Raw genomic sequence first — 20,818 nt, forward strand, 5'->3', positions numbered from 1 at the left:
TTTTGAGAGAGAGAATCCCAAGCAGTCTCCATACTGAGAGCATGGGGCTCCATCCCAGGAATTGTGAGATCATGACTTGAGCCTAAATTAAGAGTTGGATGCCCAACTGATTGAGCCACCCAGGTGCCCCTATGTTTTGTTGTTAAGATGCTAACACTAACACTGTCTAGGTATCTTCATATTCCAAGGCAGCACTATCTAGTAGGAATATAATGCAAGCCACATATATAATTTAAAAGTTTCTAGTAGCCACATTAAAAAAGAGAGAGAGAGAAACGGATGAAGATAATTTTAATAATAAATTTTTCAAAATATTTATTTGGGGGGAGGGGGCAGAGAGAGAGAATCCCAAGCACTCAGTGTGGAGGCTCATGCAGGGCTCAGTCTCATGACCACAAGATCACAACCTGAGCCCATATCAAGAGTCAGATGCTTAACCAACTGAGCCAACCAGGTGCCCCTAATAATAAATTTCTAAAATATTCTCATTTAAACATGTAAATATAGAAAATTAATTATATTTTCTATTCCTTTTTTTTGTACTAGGTCTTTGAAATCTGGTGTGTATTTTATACTTACAGGACATCTCAGTTCAGGCTAGCCATACTTTAAGTGCTTAATGGCAACATGTGATGAGTTTTTACCATATACATCAGTGCAGTTTCTAAGGGTTTAAAGACTATAATGAGATGAGTTCTTCCTAGGGAACTCTTCAATCTGCTCCATCATAAATTCCATGAGCATTTATTTCTTTGATTTTCAGCTTGTTTGAGGTATACAGAAATAAAGCAAGCTTAGAGAGGGAAGTGGCATAGTATTTTAGTGTCTGAACTCTGCCTGAGAAAATCCTTTATCTCTGCCTATAGAGTAGAAGAAACCAGTGCTTTGGGTTTAAATTCCCAAATACTAAACACTTTAGTCTTTTGCTGTAATTCTCATTTAACATTATAATCTTCCTGGCAGGGGCGCTTGGGTGACTTAGTCAGTTGAATGTCTGACTTTGTCTCAGGTCATGATCTCACAGTTCCTGAGTTTGAGCCCTGCATCAGGTTCTGTGCTGACTGCCTGGAGCCTGCTTTGGATTCTGTCTCCCTCTCTCTCTGCCCCTCCCCCACTCGTGTGCACTTGTGTGCGCACGTAGTCTCTCTTTCTCTCTCTCAAAAATAAATAATAAACATTTAAAAAAGCTACAGTCTTCCTAACAAACACATATAAGCACCTTAACTAGTATTTCTTAACACTTTCAAGCCTTTCCAATCAAATAAAACCTTCCAGATCACACTTCTTATGATGAGTATTAGTAATCCTTATTAAATATACCCTCTGCTTGAACATGTCATTTAATGTGATGCCAAAAATTGATGGCAAGCATTAACTTAAAACAGTTAAAGTTTAGGTATTAAATTAAGAAGTAGAAAAGTTTATCTTTTAATTTTTTTATTATTTTTTTTAAGTTTATTTACTTATTTAAGTAATCTCTATACTCTCCCTGGGGCTCAAACTTACAACCCTGAGATCAAGAGTCGCATGTTTTGACTGAGCCAGCCAGGCCTACCCAAGAAGTAGGAAAGTTTAAATGAATTATATAAACATCTCATTACCAGGAATTAATGAAATTAGAAGTTACTGTAATTTACATTTTAATTATATTTTATTTGTTACATACTACATATCAGTTTTCAAAATTGAAAATTAGTAAAACTTTGTGAGGAATTGTCTTACTATGAGGTAGAACAACAGATATTTGTGTTGATTGCCTATGTGTGTTATTTAATACATCAGAAAAAAATTTTTGTTTATCAGTGAACTAATTTGAAAAATATGCTTAGGTTAATTTTAAAAATCATTACAAGGAACATGTTAATATTTATCGATTATAAATCAAGACTGAATATCTGTATCCTAATGTTGTAATATAAATTGTTGAAATTGTAATGCAGTAAACCAGGAAGAAAAGTGCTTACCCAATTTTGATTGTCAGATATAATTTAGCAATGGGCTAGTTAGGGATTTTCCTATGAGTTTTTTTGTTTTCATCTTGTTTACTTGGGGTTTAAGTAGAATAGGAAAAAGCAAATCAGATAATAGTTTCAGAAATATTTCCAGATATATTTATATACTTATATTAATATTTTATAATACTTTTTTTAAACTTTTTAAAAAATATGTTTTTAATGTTTATTTTTGAGAGAGAGAGAAAGAGACAGTGTGAGTAGGGAAGGGACAGAGAGAGAGAGAGGGATGGAGACACAGAATCTGAAGCAGGCTCCAGGCTCCGAGCTGTCAGCACAGAGCCCAACACGGGGCTCGAACTCACAAGCCATGAGATCATGACCTGAGCCAAAGTCAGATGCTTAACTGACTGAGCCACCCAGGCATCCCTTAACTTTTTTTTTTTTTTTTAATGTTTGTTATTTATTTTTGAGAGCAGGAGAGACAGAGCAGGAACGGGGAAGGGGCAGAGAGAGAGGGAGACATAGAACCTGAAGCAGGATCCAGGTTCCGAGCTGTCAGCACAGAGCCTGACTCAGGGCTCGAACCCAAGAACTGTGAAATCATGACCTGAGCCGAAGTTGGACGCTTAACCTACTGAGCCACCCGGGTGCCCCTATAATACTTTAATTCTCAAAAATTTAAAAATATATTACAGTTTAAATATAGGTTAGGTATTAAAAAGAACTGAATTTTTACTTAGAGTTTAACAGGTATATATACTTTTTATGTAAGTTAGCAGATTTTCAAATTGGGTACTTCCCCAATCTTTTTGCTCTTTCAGTAGTTATTATTATGTTTCTAATTGTTGATTTAAATTTGTAAATAATTGTGTTTTTTGTGTTTTTTGTGTTTTTTTTTTTTTGCCAGAGATAAAAGCAACAGTGTTTGATGACTGCAAGAAAGAAGGCGAATGGAAGGTAGAATGCATATTTTGCCCTTTAATTGAGGACATCAATCTATTGTCCTTATTATACTTCTGTAAGAGTGTAGAGTCTGGAACCATACTGACTGCATTCACATCATAGCTTCACCACTTGATAGCTGTGGCTTCTTAGGCAAATTGCTTGACCTCTCTGTTATTTGTCTCTAAAATAGGGATAGTCTTACCTCATAGCATAGTTGTAAAGATTAAATTAATTAATCCGTGGAAAATAAGAACAGCACCTGGAACAATTATTATTTTGTAAGTGACATTTTATAATTGTAAGAAATTTGATGTTAAACACAAGATACATTTAAAATGAACAAGTTTTCTGCTTCAAAATGGAAATGTTTCTATTTGCTTATGTATAATATTATATGTATGTATATTGAGAAAATAAATCTCTAGGTCATACAAGTTAAGAGTTGAATTGAGATAATTTTGTTTACTGTCCTAATATTTTCATTTTATGTTATAAAAGGTTTATGTTTGAGTAAGTTTAATGGATTAAATTGTGTCTATTGTGAATTCTTGGCAATCAGATACTTACACTATTTCTTAATATATATTCATTTTAAGATAATGCTTTTAGATGAATTTACCACTAAGCTTTTGGCATCGTGTTGCAAAATGACAGATCTTCTAGCAGAGGGTATAACTGGTAAGTGTTACCAATACTCATCATAAAAACTTTTTTATTGTGATTAGGAAAGTTTGAAGTAATAATAAATTTTAGTTAGTCATTGTGTTTTTGAGGGGGTTATATTTCATCATTTTTATAACTCTAGCCATAATAATAACACTGGACATTTCTCTCTGAATCTTTAGAATAACCCCTGGAAGTTTTTTCTTAAGCTTTGACTGGGGGAGGGGCAGAGAGAGAGGGAGACACAGAATCTGAAGCAGGGTCCAGGCTCTGAGCTGTCAGCACAGAGCCTGACGCAGGGCTCGAACTCACAGACTGTGAGATCATGACCTGAGCTGAATTCGGATGCTTAACCGACTGAGCCACCCAGGCGCCCCTCTTAAGCTTTGATTATAAATCAGTGCCTCTAACCAAGAGTAAGTCAATTGCCTTGTTGAGTTTGTTACTTAAATTTTTATTCTTGCATATTTGATAAGGATTTTATATGCTGACACTACGTTTACCTCAGTGTTTTGGTTTTCATGTATTGCTTTTAAGTAGATAGTAAGATTTATGTTATAAAATCAATTTTTGTACATATTTACAAGTGTAGAATACTGACTTTGTAAGTTTTTCTTTATTACCTAGAAATGAAGCAGTTAATTACAAGTTTAAATCAGCTTTATGGGGCGCCTGGGTGGCTCAGTCGGTTGAGTGTCCAACTTCAGCTCAGGTCATGATTTCACAGCTTGTGAGTTCAGGCCCTGCGTCGGGCTCTGTGCTGACAGCTCGGAGCCTGGAGCCTGCTTTGGATTCTGTGTCTCCCTCTCTCTCTGCCCCTAACCCACTTGCATTCTGTCTCTGTCTCTCTCAAAAATAAATAAAACATTAAAAAAAATTGTTTTTAATCCGCTTTAGAATAACATTATGAAAAAAACCATACTGCCATAATCTTTCATTAGGGCAGAATTGTTGATGAGATTTTAATCTCTTTGGGGGATGATACCAATATTTTATAACATTTATAATCTTACCATTATCCTTAAACTCCTCATCCTTTCACTCATTTATTTACATTTGATCTTCATGACAACCCTTTAAAGAGATTTTAAATACCCCCACTTGTAATGAGGAAACTAAGACTCAAAGTCGAATACAATTCTTTTATATTTTGGAATTTAGTGTAGTATGTGTACTGTCTTGTCACTGCTACTTGTGAGGTTCAAAAGTACACTTGGGGTGCCTGGGTGGCTCAGTTGGTTAAGTGACTGACTCTTGATTTTTGGCTCAGGTCATGATCTCATAGTTTGTGGGTTCGAGCCCCACATCGGGCTCCGCAGCTGGCAGCTTGGAGCCTGCTTGGGATTCTCTCTGTCTCCCCCAGATGTCTCTGTCGCTCTCAAAATAAATAAATAAACTTAAAAAAAAAAAACAAACTACACCAGTATTTTCAAGAAAACCTGAGCAGTGTATACAAAGGGAGGATTATCTAAAAAATTTTGTAATAATTATTTTGATACTTATATATAAAATCTTTGCTATATGATACTTTATTATTGATCATATATTCAGCTTGTCTTCCTGGTCTTTATGGCCTTCTCAATGGAAAAACTCTCAACTAGACATTAAAAGATTGAAGCCTTGATTTTTCTGACACTGGACAAATATAGTATTGATTAAGCCACGAAGTTGTTTTTTTTTAATGTTTATTTATTTTTTTTTGAGAGAGACAGAGACAGAATGTGAGTGGGTTAGGGGCAGAGAGACAGAATCGGAAGCAGGCTCCAGGCTCTGAGCTGTCAGCACAGAGCCCGATGCGGGACTCAAACTCATGAGCTGCGAGATCATGACCTGAGCTGAAATCGGATGCTCAAACGGCTGAGCCACCCAGACGCCCAAGGCCATGAAGTTTTTTAAGTTCCAGAGGCCATTCTAATTAGCAACTAAAGTGAGAACCATTTTTTTAAGGTTTTTTTTTTTTTTAACGTTTGTTTATTTTTGAGAGACAGAGACAGAATGCAAACAGGGGAGGGGCAGAGAGAGAGAGAGGGAGACACAGAATCGGAAGCAGACTCCATGCTCTGAGCTGTCAGCACAGAACCCAACACGGGGTGCGAACTCAAGAACTGCAACATCATGACCCAAGCTAAAGTTGGACACTTAACCAACTGAGCCACCCAGGTGCCCCTAGAACCATTTGATAATATGTATGAAAATATAATGAAGCTGCAGAACCATTTTGCACTGTAAGGAGGTTTTATTTCATTTTTGTAACCATTGTTTATTACTGTGTGTTTGGTGTTGATAGATGCTCTTCAAGGAAAAAATTCTATTGCCAAGTAAGTTGGGATATAGCATTAGACAAAGCTAAACAGGTTTCTTTTCTTTTTTTTTTTTTTTAATATTTATTTATTTTTGAGAGAGAGACAGAGCAGGGAAGGGGCAGAGAGAGAGGGAGACACAGAATCTGAAGCAGGCTCCAGACTCTGAGCTTTCAGCACAGAGCCTGACGTGGGGCTCGAACTCCAAACCGTAAGATCATGACCTGAGCCAAAGTTGGACACTCAACTGACTGAGCCACCCAGGTGCCCATAAACAGGTTTCTTGAGGACTTTCCAGAGTTGTTTTTTTCCTTAATGTTTATTTATTTTGAGAGAGAGAGAGGAGAGCATGAGTGGGAGAGGGGCAGAGAGAAAGGGAGAGCGAGTATCCCAAGCAGGCTCCACACCATCAGCACAGAGCTCAACTCGGGGCTAGGACACAAGAACAGCGAGATCATGTCCTGAGCTGAAACGAACAGTCAGACACTCAACCAACTTAGCCACCCAGATGCCACTGACTTATTTAACATCTGAATCTCAATTTTCACATCTGTAAAATGGCAATGAGTATTTTGATCTTGTTGGGCTATTGTGAGGTTTTAGATTAATATTTAACAGCCATTCAGGCATCCTGTAAAAACCTTTTTGTTAAATCACTTATTAGTATATATCCATTTTTCAGGGAATTGAAGAAGTGGCACTTTCTGCTATTAATAACCAGACATTTCAGATTATTTTCAAAGTCTGTGTTCTAATAAATCATACCACAATATTTTCACATTTTAACATGTACATTACTCACCAAGCATAATAGTATGTATAGCGTAAGATGACTATAAGGCACTTGATTTTGAGTATTAAGTAATAAAAGTAAGTTTGCACAGATTTAACTTTAATCTTTTAAAGGTGAAATTACAATAGTTGGGAATGGAGATTAAAATTAAATATTTCCTTGGAAACCTTACTTGATATCCTGTCTAATAGAAGCTGTGATAAGTCTATACTTTACTAATATAAATGTAAGAATGAGAAGGTGAATCACCATATTTACCAGAGAAGTTCAACAGTAGCCTTCCTTGCCTATCAGGTTAATCTTTTTAATTCTTTCCAGGGCTTTTGCCAGCATTAGTCTTGAAAAGTGGTTCTCTTGATTTGTAGAATACTTAATTTTTTAAAAATATAGCTTTAATAGTTAATTTGACAATTTAAAGTTTACTAGTTTTTTGTGTTTTTTGTTCGTTTTTAATGTTTTGGGTTTTTTTTAAGTTTATTTTTTTGAGAGGGAGAGACAGGGCAAATGCAAGCGTGGGAGGGTCTGAGAGAGGGAGAGAGAGAATCCCAAGCAGCCTCCACACTGTCAGCACAGGGCCCGGCCCGATGCAGGGCTCAAACTCCCGAAACTGTGAGATCATGACCTGAGCCGAAACAGAGTTGGATGCTTACTGAGCCACCCAGTCACCCTTAGAGTTTACTAGTTTTAAATTCACTTTGTTTTATATTTGTTAATTTTATGAACTTCTTAATTTCAATAATAAAAATATAACAGTAAATTATGGCGATATTTCATTGTTAAAAATACTTTAAAAATATTGCGTAGTTTTAAAAGAGTAAGAGTTAATTGGTAGTTTATTTAAAGAATATTATAGCAGTTAAAAACTTGGGTTCTGGAGTCAGACAGATCTGGGTTAGAATCCTACCTGTTCTACTTTCTAGCTTTCAAGTTACCTAACTTCTTTAAGTCTCAGTTTCCTAATTTGTAAAATACTTATTTTATCAGTTTGTTATATAATAATTATTAGAAGGTTTAACAGATAAGTAATGTTAAGGACTTAGCCTGATATCTGGTATTATATTTGCTATTACACTAGAATATTTTTAAAAAGAAATACAAATTTTAATTTTTAATGCATTTTCTTGCTTCATGGCATGTTGATTGCTTACACTGGTAGATGTAACTATGAAATAGCTGTTTCATCCTTTTTTCTTATGATGATTACTTAGCCCAGAATTTAGGTTTAGGGAAGATACAATTTTGGGATTTTTTAATTTATCAAAGGGAGACCAAAAAAATGTTAAACCCAGGATATGTTAATGTGTTTCCCTATTATAAATAAGTATAGTTTTATTTTAAAAATTGTTTCAAGTGTATAAATACTTGGTTATATAAAATGGACTTTCTTTTTTTTATTAGTTGTGGAGAATATTTATAGGAATCGAGAACCTGTCAGACAAATGAAAGCTCTTTATTTTATCTCTCCAACATCAAAGGTGAGTATTTTGAATCTATAAAAAGTATTTTCCTCATTTTTCATTGACATCATTTTCTCATAGGCAATTCAAAGCAATAAAACATCCTTTATTAGAAAAATAGTGCCATAAACTAGTTTGCTTAGGAAAGTTTTTCTTTGTTAGAAAATTGTTTCATTTGCACTCTTAATGAGAATGTATAAATGAAAGAATTCTCCCCTCATATCTGAAAGTAGAATTTAATTGTATTAAAATGATGAAGTTTGAGTAGTTTGTTACTCATGCTATTCCTATGCAACCATATTTTTGGAGGATAGAAATGTACATAAAAGAAATAGTCTTGGATTAATCCTTTATCGTAGTTACTTCCTGTAGCATACATGTGTGTATATACACATATATGCATGCATATATATGTAAATATATCTTTTATGTCAAAGGAATTCGTTTATAATCTGTGATTGAATGCATATCAATGCCAAACTTTTAGAGCCAAGTAAATATCAGATTCCTTTATTCTAATTTTTTTTTTTAATTTTTTTTTTTTCAACGTTTATTTATTTTTGGGACAGAGAGAGACAGAGCATGAACGGGGGAGGGTCAGAGAGAGAGGGAGACACAGAATCGGAAACAGGCTCCAGGCTCTGAGCCATCAGCCCAGAGCCCGACGCGGGGCTCGAACTCCCGGACCGCGAGATCGTGACCTGGCTGAAGTCGGACGCTCAACCGACTGCGCCACCCAGGCGCCCCTATTCTAATTTTTTTTTAATGTTTATTTATTTTTGAGACACAGAGTGTGAGTGGGGAAGGGGCATAGAGAGAGGGAGACACAGGATCCAAAGCAGGCTCCGGGCTCTGGGATGTCAGCCCAGAGCCCGACGCAGGGCTCAGTTGTGCTACCCAGGTGCCATGTCAGATTCCTTTATTCTGTACAATATTTGAGAATGGATTTTCTAATACATTCTTTGGCTGTTACATTCATCCAGAATGTTAAGTTGGCAATTGCAGTTTCATTTCTTCTGATTCTAGCAGACAGCAGGAAAAAAAAACAGATATTCACTATTTAGTTTCTATATGCTGGCTGCTGGTGGGTTTTAATGACATTTTATATCTTAATGCTAATTCTTATCATTAATAGATTAATAGTAGGAAAGACTGTGTGTCCATTGAAAATGAGATTTCTAGGAAATTTTAATGATTTAGGTAAGTGTTCATTTTTAATGTTAAGTGACAGAAGCAGGATACAAAATTGTATATTCAGTAAAGGAGCAAAGGGCTCAGAGAAAATAGTACCTGAATATGACTCTTTTTTCTACTATAACCAACTCCAGTTTCTCTTTCTGTCCTGAATCAATTACCTATTGGGCCCCATAGCCCTATGGGTACCAGCGAGGGCTTGAGCTTATTGGATAGTAGTGGAGAAGCCTAGTGAGAGACTTCCTTCCTTAGTAGCTGGGTAAGCACCTTAGACACCAGCATGAGAGTGTTCCCAGCCAAAGTCATAAAATGACAGATTTCTGAAGAGTTTAGCTGTAAGAGATCTCTGAACCCCAGGGGAAAGGTCATTTGGTGAAAAAGCAAAGCCCTGGTGGTTTGTCTGCTTATATACCTACAGCCCAGAGAAGGAGAAATCTTTTTGCCTTCCCCTCTTGTAGAACTGCCTGTATTTAGGATTCTCCAGCAACAAACCTAAACCTTCAGTGAGTTAACAAAGGAAAGCATCAACACATCTAAGTGAGCCAAGCTGCCACAAAGAGGAAGTTCAGTAAGAATGAAGAAAATACAAAATATACCTGCTTAGAGAGAAGGATGATGAACTGAACAGAAAAATGATAACACATAAGAAGAGTCTAGTACAGCATATAAAAAACTTCCTGAAGTTCAAAAGTGTGTGATTTCTCCATTAAATGGTTAATTGCATAAGAGGATAATCACTATTGAAATTTGAATTAATAGCCGAGTTAAAATGGAATATCTCAAAGCAAGAAAACCCAAAAAACAAAAAAAAAAAACCCAAAGTCATGGAAATCATGGGCGAAAGATAAGAGACTTGCTGGATTGATCTATGAGGTCTAACAGAAATAGTTCTAGAGTTCCAGGAGAAAAAGGAACAGATGGAGGAGAGATCATTACATTCTGTATTCCTCATTTTTGCTTTTAGATCATTGTATCTTTAAAACTACCAGCACTGAGGCATGCAAGAACTACCAGACTTTATTACCTGCCATTCCCCTCCTTGCTGTCGTCTACCAACCTCTGGGTCTTTCATTATCCTTAACAATTTTACTCCTAGCTCACTGTCACTCTCTTCAGCACTTTCCCAGTTACAGTCACAATGCTTTCATCATCCAGGTAGATAACATTTCCAGTATGCTTATTGGCTTTTCAGTTCCTTGATTTGTTATCTTCTAATGGTCTGTGTGGCTTCAGCTTCCCAGTCACTGGATCGTTCCTGGATCTTCTCATTGCCAAAACAGTACTCTTTATACATATTACCTTACTACTTCTTAGGTTTTTAGCTGTTACTGGCTAGACAACATAACATTTTAAAAAAATCAGCTTATAAAGTAAGCTTTGAGATAGTTAAGGTTTTGTTTTATTATCGAAAAAGAATAATCTTAGTTATTTCAAAAGCTAGCACGTTTAAATTAGTATTTTGTTAAATGTGTATTAACGTCTAACCTTTTTTAAGTCTGTAGAATGTTTTTTACGTGATTTTGCAAGTAAGTCCGAGAACAAATACAAAGCAGCGTATATATACTTCACTGACTGTAAGTAGCTTTGTAAAAGTACTGCTTCATTGTTTAAAATCCTATTAATTATAAAGTATTTCTTACAGTACTATTATAATATTAAGACTTTCTATTTATTGCTTGTTCTAATTAGATTAGAAAAAATCTAAAAATATAAGATCATATCTGTCCTAATTCATATTAAAGTGATAGAAAATTAAATTCTGAACCAGTCATTTTTGCTGGTATACAATGGTGGGGGGTTGGTAGTGAGAGCTGTATCTCAAATTTTATGCTGATGAAGGAGGAATTCTTTTTTAAATCTAAGTTTTAATTGGGGATTTGATTATGTAATCAAAAATAAGACCCTTTGGGAGGGTACTGGAGAAATTGCCATCTGTTTGGCAAATATTAATGGAGAGAATCTGTCACATTTCTCTTGCAATGCCATATGTTCAGATAGAAAGCAGCTAAACAAAAGCATCACAGAGAAGTCCAGACACACATATAATTCTGCTTTATGTTATATCTTACATAATTATTTTGCAAAATAAAAGTGCTGTTCATCTAAGTGTAGTCTTAGTCTGTGCTATTAGAAATTCATTTTAAGCAGTATATTGTTTTTCCTATAAGTTATTATTTATCTCATGCCTAGTAATAGTTTCCATTTTAAATATGTCATGCCATAAGTATTTGTGTTTTAAATAACTGTATTACACAGAAATTCATGTTTATAGAAGTTATAAAATTTAATGAATGTGAAGCCTCTTTTAACTTAAGGAATCTTGAGGCTGAAGAACATCATGTTAAAAGACACTAGGACCCAATGGTTGATGTTCCAACCTAGATTTAATAGAGATACAGACAGGTAAAGGGAGGGTGGAGAGAACAGGCTCTGGATTAGTCTCAGGATTTCCTGACATTAGAGAAGTTCTTGAGATACAAGGAAAAACTAACAATTTGCGTGTGATGGTTGCACTTAGTGCCACGTTTAGAAAAGCAGTATAAATTCCCTAGAAATTCTGAAAGTCCTACGAAAGTTTATTAAGCCATGGGTTTGGATCTGATTTTCCTTCCTAACAATTTTAGTTTGCTGTGTAAGCAGCTCTCTAAGGAAATAATCATAAGTTATGGTGCCTATGAATGGGGAAAATGGAATTTCTGTTACAGCCCTGTTGGCTAGAATACATTTGCTCTGTAAAGTGAAGAAAAATATTTACATATTGTCTCTGTCCTCATAGTAAATTGCTTTGTGAAAGTCACTAATTATATGTAAAAAATAAATATTCTTGCATGTTAAAATGATTTATTCCAAAGAATAAAAATTTAGATGGAGTTATATGCTTTGATTTTTCCCCCCCTCTCAGTTTGCCCTGATAGTCTCTTTAACAAAATTAAGACTTCTTGCTCCAAATCAATAAGAAGATGTAAAGAAATAAATATTTCCTTCATTCCACTTGAATCTCAGGTACTTTCTTGTTTTACTTTTAATTTTAGTTCATAATGGATTTAAAATTTTGGTTTTATGGGCTTACTTATTGTTAATAAGGTGTATCTTAAAGATGTTTTATATGTTATGTATTTGGTGAATTTTGAATGATCCACAAATAAACATTTCTCATGATGAAGGAAAGGAGAGGAGCATAAATTGGAACAGAACATTATGAAAGTGGAGCTTAAATTTCACAGCTGCCACTAAGTGCTGTGTATGTCAAGTTTTACAGAACTATTAGATTATGAAATGAAAAGATTTTGAACACAATGTTAGATGACTCAAAAGAAATAACCTTTAGCTTCTGTAACCATTTGTGATGTTAAAACAAATGTTCTTCAACAAATTTTTTCTATAACATTATATAGATTGCATTAATTTATAAAATGAAGGGTTTTAAAAATTCATTTTGACTTTGGAATAGTTGTGATCCTTCAATTAATAATAATGATGGTGATAGGAAACACCTATGTAGTATTCTCCATGTGCCAGACACTTTCCTAAATATTTTCCGTAAATATATTCATGTAATCCTCATGATAGTCCTATGAATGGATGTTAATTCTGTCTTCATTTTAAAGATGGGGAAATCAAAGAAGTTAAGTAACTTGCCCCAGATCACACAGCTAGTGCATTGCTCAACTTTGTTGTGCTCTGTTCTCTGTGTTTGGATTCTAGCATTTCATAGAATTCTAATAGTTTACTGTTGTTTGGAACTATAAGGTCAATATTTTAAGAGAAATAAGGGTCCTAGAAGAGGAATTTTTCTTTTTCTTTTCTTTTTAAATTTATGTTTATTTTTGAGAGAGAGAGAGTGCAGGGGAGGGGCAGAGAGAGAGGGAGACAGAGGATCCTAAACGGGGTTCTCCCAGCCTCGACCTCACAAACCATGAGGTCATGACCTGAGCTGAAGTGGTCGCTTAACTGACTGAGCCACCCAGGCACCCCAAGAGATTTTTCTTTTAAGCTATTGCTATTTTGGGCAAAGAAAGATTATAATCCAAATTGTAAAATTTTAAGATATCTGTTTAACGTTACACTATTGCCAAAGGTTACCTTTAGGCCTGTTCCTTTTAATGTGATATGTAAGTTTAAAATAGGGTGAAATGGGCTTTCTAAATGATGTGGGATATGAATAGTAGTGTGATAAATATTATAAACGGATCCAGAGCATCTGCTGTACAGATGGTAAATATAGTTTTAGCCTCAAAATTCATCAAAATTCTGCAGTTGCTCTATTTGAAGGAGAGATTTGTGTAGCTATCTGACCAATTTGATTGGTGATGAGAATAACTTGTTTTTGTCTATATAGAGAAATCTCATGAGAATCTTCTTACTGTGTCTTTGCAAAATGTGATTATTTAAGGTCCTGTCTGGTTTGTTTTTCCCCTAAGAAGTTTTTGCTTTTATTTCCTTGATAAGCATCTGAGAGTTTACTTAGTAACTATAACTGTTACAGAGAAATTACAGTGAAAATGTTTTCAACTTTGTTTGCAAGTGAAGATATAAAGGAAATACTACTAAGTGCTTTGAGCTAAGAGCAAAGGCCTATGTGAGCATTTATCAAGGTCTTGTGCAATGGATACTGTCTGCCAGATGCAAAGTCAGATAGGATAGTGCTCCAAAGAAGACAAGTTGGACGGACATTAAACACGTTTAGAGGTTGCGTGGAGAGGAAGGAGGTTGATTCACTCCTGAATTTATGAGTCCAAGAGATTAAAGAAACCTCTTGCTTTACTTCTTACAGGATTTAAGATAATTAGTGCTATCACATATACATTAAGGCAATTAGAGGGAAAGCATTTAAGAATGTAGGGAAATTTGATTACAGTGGATCTTACAGAGTACAAAGAGTCTGGTGTAGTTAGTAGGGAGGTGTTTAGGTAGAAATAGAGCTAAGCCAGTTGTAGATTAGCAAAAAAAAGTAGATGAAAGTGGCGGGAGTGGGAGGAGTCTTTATTTAAGGAGCTGATTGTGGGTCATAAAGTTGAGGAAAATATTTGGTAATGGTCTGAAGGAACATGTATGGTGGTAATGGAAAGTGGAGAGGAAGAGGAGGAAGGAAATGGAAGAATGGAAGAAATGTGAGAGTAGAATGAAAATAAGCTCTAATATTCTCTTTGGTTCATTGGAGTATTAGCTTAGGTTAAACTGTTGTGATAACTCCCTAAATCTCAGTTCATTACTGTAGCCAAGTTTATTTCTCATATTTTTGTCCATTGTGGCTTGTCTGGGGCTTTGCTGTATATTCTCTTCATTCTGGAACTGAGGCTGAAGGACTAGCCCTTGTCTGGGACATAGCAGAAGGAAAAGAGAAATGTTGGAGACACACAGTGGCTTTTAAAGCTTTTGTGGGGAGTAGCACGTGTCACTTCTACTCATGTTCGAATACCCATAGCCAAGGCTGACTTTAGTGAGTGGGAAGTATACTCTTATAGGGAGAGGCCCTTAGGGAGGGGCAGTAAGTATTTTTGAACAGATAATATTATCTACTGTAGTGTAATAGTGTACTAAGAGAAGTGCTTGTTGGCAGTTAATATAATAGCCAAGATTTTGAGCAACACAGACATAAGTGGATGAGCTATGGCTAAATCTGAATCCATGTGCAGCCTGCTGCTGTTGGTTATGTTCAGAGAAATGAATGTACAATGAAAGGAAACTTTTCATAAGCAGGTTTGTTCATAATGCAATAGTTTAGCATGTAATGTTTATCACATACTTACTTTTACACTCAATACATCATCCTAGGCTAAGAGAGATTGTTATCATTGTTTAAAAAAAATAAAAATTGGTTTAATGAAGAACTAACTCCCAACCCTAGTAAAAGAGCTTCTTCTTTTGTATTCATTTTTTAAAAGTTTATTTATTTAGAGAGAGAGACTGTGTGAGTATGAGTGGGGGTGGGGCAGAGAGAGAGGGAGAGAGAGAATCCCAAGTAGCCTCCACACCATCAGCACAGAGCTGATACCACTATCAGTGTGATCGTGACCTGAGCTGAAACCAAGAGGCGCTAAACCGACTGAGCCACCCAGGTGCCTCACTTTTGTACTCTTCAAATAACATAATAATAGTAAATTTCTAATGTAGTTCTTTTTTTAAATATTTATTTTTGAGGGAGAGAGAGCCACACATACACAAGCAGGGGAGGGGCAAAGAGAAGGGGAGAGAGACTCCCAAGCAGGCTCCATACCATCAGCACAGAGCCTGACACAGGGCTCGAACCCATGAATGGAGAGATCATGACCTGACCTGAGATCAAAAGTCAGTTGCTTAACCGATTGCGCCACCCAGGCGCCCCTCTAATCCAGTCCTTTGCACATAAGTAAATGTTTTTGTTAGTTGAAAAAATGTGTCTTTGAGGTTTCAGTGTGGTCTATGATTAGACCAATTACTGTGTCTGGCACAATACTGTGTCTTTTTGGGAAACATATCTCTATTTTAAGGGCATGAAAAATATAAACCAAAGAATTGAAGATACATATCAACTATGGAAAATTTCTAGGTTATTCTCTAACAGATTAAGATTTTTAATGTATGTCAAGTATATAGACCAACTTTGGCTTTGTTGTATTTTTTTGTGTCAGGTATTAGATTTTTAGTTTAGTTTGACTACCTCAAATTCCTTCATCTGTTGCACAGGTAGTAAGAAACAAATAGTACAGTGTGAAACAAGAAATGAAGGAGAGAGGTAGACTAACCAGGAAAGGAGAGTGGGAAAAGAAATAAAGGATGAAATCAAGATGACTGAGAGAGGGGCGCCTGGGTGGCGCAGTCGGTTGGGCGTCCGACTTCAGCCAGGTCACGATCTCGCGGTCCGTGGGTTCGAGCCCCGCGTCGGGCTCTGGGCTGATGGCTCAGAGCCTGGAGCCTATTTCCGATTCTGTGTCTCCCTCTCTCTCTGTCCCTCCCCCGTTCATGCTCTGTCTCTCTCTGTCCCAAAAATAAATAAACGTTGAAAAATTTAAAAAAAAAAGATGACTGAGAGAAAATGAGATTTGATTAAGGTAAAGACCCAGTGGTCTCAGGAAACAGCATGGTTAAGCAAGTAATTTTTTTAATGTCCCAAATAATAGCCACATTTTTCTGTGTGTGTGTGTGTGTGTGTGTGTGTGTGTGTGTGTGTGTTAAACCACATCACCAATTGACACAGTATGACCTTATTTTTTTTTGGGGGGGCCTAACTTAGGTTTATACTCTTGATGTACCGGATGCATTCTATTACTGTTACAGTCCGGACCCTAGTAATGCAAATGGAAAAGATGCCGTTATGGAAGCAATGGCTGAGCAGATAGTTACAGTATGTGCTACCCTGGATGAAAACCCTGGAGTAAGATATAAAAGGTAGAATACTCAATACTGTCTGTATATGTTATGCTTTCTATTTGATCTCCAATATAGAGGTAAGTAATATCTCTGTGCTAAAGTGTATTGGTTTGCAGGGTTTACTTTGCGAACTCCATGTAAAATTATGCTGTTCAAATAGCAGATTTAAAGTTTAAGGTTGAAATTTCCAAGCAACTAATAGCCCCCTATTACTAAATTTCAGAGCTTAAATTTGGTATAATTTGCAAGCACGTTTTAAAAAATGTTTATTTTGAGAGAGAGCACGTCAGTGGGGAGGAGGTAGAGAAAGAGGAGAGAGAGAATCCCAAGCAGGTTCCACACTGTCAGTGCAGAGCCCAATATGGGGTTCAAACTCATGAACGCTGAGATCATGACCTGAGCTGAGATCAAGAGTTGGACACTTAACCAACTGAGCCACCCAGGTACCCCTCAAATAAATAAATACATTAATTAATTAATTAGTTATTTTAAAAATTTACATCCAAATTAGTTAGCATATAGTGCAACAATGATTTCAGGAGTAGATTCCTCACTGCCCCTTATCCATTTAACCCATCCCTCCTCCCACAACCCCTCCAATAACCCTCTGTTTGTTCTCCATATTTATGAGTCTCTTCTGTTTTGTCCCCCTCCCTGTTTTTATATTATTTTTGTGTCCCTTCACTTACGTTCATCTGTTTTGTCTCTTAAAGTCCTCATATGAGTGAAGTCATATGATTTTTGTCTTTCTCTGACTAATTTCACTTAGCATAATACCCTCCAGTTCTATCCACATAGTTGCAAATGGCAAGGTTTCATTCTTTCTGATTGCTGAGTAATACTCCATTGTATATATATACCACATCTTCTTTATCCATTCATCCATCGAGGGACATTTGTGCTCTTTTCCGTACTTTGGCTGTTGTTGATAGTGCTGCTATAAACATGGGGGTGCCTGTGTCCCTTCGAAACAGCACACCTGTATTCCTTGGATAAACGCCTAGTAGTGCAATTGCTGGGTTGTAGGGCAGTTCCATTTTTAGTTTTTTGAGGAACCTCCATACTGTTCTCCAGAGTGGCTGCACCAGCTTGCATTCCCACCAACAATGCAAAAGAGATCCTCTTTCTCCACATCCTTGCCAACATCTATTGTTGCCTGAGTTGTTAATGTTAGCCATTCTGACAGATGTAAGGTGGTATCTCATTGTGTTTTTTTTTTTTTAATTTTTAATGTTTATTTATTTTTGAGAGATAGAGATACAGAGTGTGAGCAGGGTAGGGGCAGAGAGAGAGACATACACAGAATCTGAAGCAGGCTCCAGGCTCTGAGCTGTCAGCACAGAGCCTGACATGGGGCTCAAACTCAGGAGCGGTGAGATCATGACCTGAGCTGAAGTCAGACACCCAACTGACTGAGCCACCCAGACTCCCCTCATTGTGGTTTTGATTTGTATTTCCCTGATGATGAGTGATGTTGAGCATTTTTTCATGTGTCGGTTGGACATCTGGATGTCTTTGGAGAAGTGTCTATTCATGTCTTTTGCCCATTTCTTCACTGGATTATTTGTTTTTTGGGTGTTGAGTTTGATAAATTCTTTACAGATTTTGGATACTAACCCTTTATCTGATATGTCATTTGCAAATATCTTCTCCCATTCTGTCGGTTGCCTTTTAGTTTTGCTGATTGTTTCCTTTGCTGTGCAGAAGCTTTTTATTTTGATGAGGTCCCAGTAGTTCATTTTTGCTTTTGCTTCCCTTGCCTTTGGAGACGTGTTGAGTAAGAAGTTGCTGTGGCCAAGATCAAAGAGGTTTTTGCCTGCGTTCTCCTCCAGGATTTTGATGGCTTCCTGTCTTACATTTAGGTCTTTCATCCATTTTGAATTTATTTTTGTGTGTGGTGTAAGAAAAGTAGTCCAGGTTCATTCTTCTGCATGTCGCTGTCCAGTTTTCCCAGCACCACTTGCTGAAGAGAGTGTCTTTATTCCATTGGATATTCTTTCCTGCTTGGTCAAAGATTAGGTGGCCATATGTTTGTGGGTACATTTCTGGGTTCTCTATTCTATTTCATTGATCTGAGTGTTATTTTTTAATGTTTATTTACTTTGAGAGAGAGCATGTGTGAATGAGCGGGGGAGGGGCAGAGAGAGAGGGAGAGAATTCCAAGCAGGCTCCCTGCTGTCAGAGCAGGGCTCAAACTCACGAATAGCAAGATCATGACCTGCGCAGAAATCAAGAGTCAGATGTTCCACCCTGAGCCAGCCAGCTGCCCCCCAGTGGCCATTTTAAATAGATTTTCTGTTGTTTTTTTTAAAGAGCTAAAGTTTGACTTTAATACCGTGTACCTTTATTTATTTGCTTCTTTTTAAAAATAAGATTTACTGTGAGGCACCTGGGTGGCTCAGTCGTTAAGCATCTGACTTTGGCTCAGGTCATGATCTAACAGTTCACAGGTTTGAGCCCCACATCAGGCTCTTATGCTGACAGCTCAGAGCCTGCAGCCTACTTTGGATTCTGTGTCTCCATATCACTCTCTACCCCTCTCCTGCTCGTGCTCTCTCTCAAAAAAAATTAACATTAAAAAAAATTTTTTAATAAATAATAACAAAATAAAAATTTACTGTAAAGTGCATAAATGATATATATATTGCTTGATAAATCATTCCAAAGTGAACATATCCCTCTAAACCTACCAAGGTCAAGAAATAGAACATAAACAGCATCTCAGAGGTTCTGCTCATGATCCTTCTTGATCACTACCCTCTTTTTTCTCCCCAAAGGTTACTACTATCCTGACTTTTAACATGTATTTTAGTTCTGCCTGGTGTTGAACTTGGTAAAAATGGAATCATATGAAATTTTTGTTTCTGCCTTCTTTGTTCAACATTATGTTTTGAGAGTCATCCATATTGTTTTATGTAACCAGACAGCTTGGATTTTAATCTCTGCTAATTACTAGCTGTGTGACCCTTCTGCCCTCAGTTTCCTTATCTATGAAATGGGAATGATAGTACCCACCTTATTAAGTTGTTGTTAGAACTCTGTAAAGCATTCGGGATAGTACATGACACTAGTAAAATGGTAGTAGTAAATATACTATGGTATTACTAGTAAGTATTATCACTCATTTCTTTTTTAAAAGTTTCTTTAATTTAAACATTTGCATGTGTCATGTTTGTTGGCTGAGCTGTTTAATTTCAAATTCGTGTACTTTAAGTTACATTAAAATCCTACTTGTAGTTTCTCAAAGCATTCCTTTATGTCTTACGGACTGTTAAAGTGTAATTCTGACATAAAATTATTTCCTTTTGAAAATACTCTAAAGCTAAACATGTAATAAATTTTTCTTTATAGTTGCTATTTTATTTTTAAGGTATAAAACCTAAGGAGTCTTTCACTCTTGGAAGCCGTCACAATGAGATTTTTGAGATTGGTGTGCTAATTGAGGAGCCTTTCACAGAAGTTTTCCCTGTAGATTCAGAAGTTATGCTAATGCCACTGGTCATGAAGTTGTAATTTAAACTATGGTTTTATCATTTTAGAAGACTGATATACAAGACTTTATGCAAAAGATTATACTGGAAAGCTAATTAGATGTTAGCACATTGGGAAATCTCACACTGCTAGTAGGAAGGATAATTGGTCAACTCATTTGGAGAGTAATATGCTAGTATCTAGAAAAGTAAAAATGTTCTTCATGATTCAGCAATTATACTTTTAGATGTAGAAAAACATACATGGAGATATATTTACAAAGATACTTGTTTCACTTTTGTTTGAAATAGTATAAAATTGAGAATGATTTAAATGTCCATCTTTAAGGGGAGGCTGGGTGGGTATCTGACTTCAGTTTAGGTCATGATTTCACAGCCCATGAGTTTGAGCCCTGCGTCGAGCTCTGTGCTAACAGCTCAAAGCCTGGGCCCAGCTTCAGATTCTGTGTTTCCCTCTGTCTCTGCCCCTCCCCCCACTCATGCTTTGTCTCTGAAAAATGAATAAACCTTAAAAAAATTTTTTTTGTAAAGTCCATCTTTAAGGGGATGAATACATAGAATCCAATATAATTATATGATGGAAAATTGTGTAAAACCAAAGTGAGTAAATTTGATATGTGTATGTCAACATAGATATCAAACATATATAACATATACTGTTAAACATATA

The 20,818-nt window shown here is 36.2% G+C and overlaps 1 protein-coding gene across 1 annotated transcript in view; it reads left to right on the top strand.

Moving 5' to 3' along the window:
* Window positions 1-20,818, top strand: part of STXBP3 (syntaxin binding protein 3) — a 55,546-nt gene that overhangs the window by 10,767 nt on the left and 23,961 nt on the right. The window contains exons 2-7 of the mRNA XM_045478492.1: window positions 2,863-2,912; window positions 3,497-3,578; window positions 8,055-8,131; window positions 10,803-10,881; window positions 12,210-12,310; window positions 16,521-16,675. Of these exons, the coding sequence (XP_045334448.1) occupies window positions 2,863-2,912; window positions 3,497-3,578; window positions 8,055-8,131; window positions 10,803-10,881; window positions 12,210-12,310; window positions 16,521-16,675 (544 nt within the window). The remainder of the gene's footprint in view (window positions 1-2,862; window positions 2,913-3,496; window positions 3,579-8,054; window positions 8,132-10,802; window positions 10,882-12,209; window positions 12,311-16,520; window positions 16,676-20,818) is intronic.

The sequence above is a fragment of the Leopardus geoffroyi genome, chromosome C1, assembly GCF_018350155.1.
Source record: "Leopardus geoffroyi isolate Oge1 chromosome C1, O.geoffroyi_Oge1_pat1.0, whole genome shotgun sequence".
In the NCBI taxonomy this organism is placed as follows: domain Eukaryota; kingdom Metazoa; phylum Chordata; class Mammalia; order Carnivora; family Felidae; genus Leopardus; species Leopardus geoffroyi.